Source organism: Aplysia californica, unplaced genomic scaffold (assembly GCF_000002075.1).
Source record: "Aplysia californica isolate F4 #8 unplaced genomic scaffold, AplCal3.0 scaffold00140, whole genome shotgun sequence".
Lineage (NCBI taxonomy): Eukaryota > Metazoa > Mollusca > Gastropoda > Aplysiida > Aplysiidae > Aplysia > Aplysia californica.
In genome coordinates this window covers 1,220,404-1,221,627 of record NW_004797410.1, presented here as the reverse complement: position 1 = coordinate 1,221,627, position 1,224 = coordinate 1,220,404, and the positions used below count along the sequence as shown (strand labels likewise).

General features: G+C 49.2%; 1 protein-coding gene across 1 annotated transcript in view; it reads left to right on the top strand.

Annotated features, from left to right (window-relative positions):
• LOC106011561 (lengsin) overlaps positions 1–1,224 on the top strand; it is a 12,769-nt gene that overhangs the window by 745 nt on the left and 10,800 nt on the right. The window contains exon 2 of the mRNA XM_013081654.1: positions 934–1,115. Coding sequence (XP_012937108.1) covers positions 934–1,115 — 182 coding nt within the window. The remainder of the gene's footprint in view (positions 1–933; positions 1,116–1,224) is intronic.

Sequence of the window (1,224 nt, the reverse complement as noted above, 5' to 3'; positions counted from 1 at the left end):
TAGGGAGGGAGGGTGATGGGCGTGTACCCAGGTACGTAGGGCGGTGGGTGGAGGGGGAGAAGGGGTGGGGAAGGGGAAGGGAGGGAAGATGGGTGGGTATGTAGGCAGGTACGTGGGGACGTGGGTCTGTTTAATCTTAGTCTTTGGGATACGTTTTGGGTAAAGTTTTATCTCTTCTATCTACTCTTCCTTCACCCCAACTTCTTTACTCTTAATTGTAATACATCAGCCGCTTTAAGCTTATACTTGATAGCAAATTTGACTACACATGTATGTTTCCATGGCATTCGGCTCTTTCTTAGAATGATTGCAGACAGTTGTTTTCAAAATGTTGGTTACATATAATATGCGAATTGTGCATCTATCTACCTAGGCACATTTGAGTAGTGCTGCGTTTAATTAAGATTTGTCAGATGCGAGGCAACATGCTTTCTGTATCAAGAGCAAGTATCTGCTCCGTGCAAAGCACAGTCAAGTACTTAAAATATCGAGTACAAAAAGGGCCCCGAGGGCATAAGCTCATTGTCCGAAAGTGCACCCGAACCTGCGTCTTCTGCGTAGGACTGTGAAACACCTAACCACTACACAACATATGACGGCGATCTGTCTATGTTTCGTCCGTCATGTCGAACAGCCATGTAAATCACACCGTCATGTCAATCTCACAAAAACACACTGGACTCCGTGGGTGGTTGGCGGGTGCTCTGGTGTGGTTTGCTCCTTCTTTCCTGTCAAACATCTGTCGTCCTTCTCTCCCATCCTTCTTTTTTGTGTATGTTACTTTCTTGTAACACATAATCTATTCTTCTGTCGCTCACATGACCTTATGCAGTTGCGAGTGCCGTAAAACCTCTACTAAAACTAAACACCGGACTCCTCATCCAGCAGAAATCTTGCCTTATCTACCCCCCCCCCTCCCCCCTTCCTCCCCAGGAATCTGTTTCACCGCCATCAACGGCCTCCTCACCAAAGACGGTTTCGGGGAGAGACACAGGTACGGCAATCTGAACATGATGCCGGACATGTCCACTCTGGCGCCGTGCCTGGGAGTAACCAGTGGTCAGAGGCGGATCGGACAGGTCATCTGTGACATGGCCCACCTGGACGGGACCAAGGTCAGATTGGAACAAAGGGAAGGGTTGTACCAGGGATAAAGCCAGACGGGCGGGAACGCACCGGCTAGCTTCTGGAGTCGTTTAACTCCACCTCCTCCTCCTCCTCCTC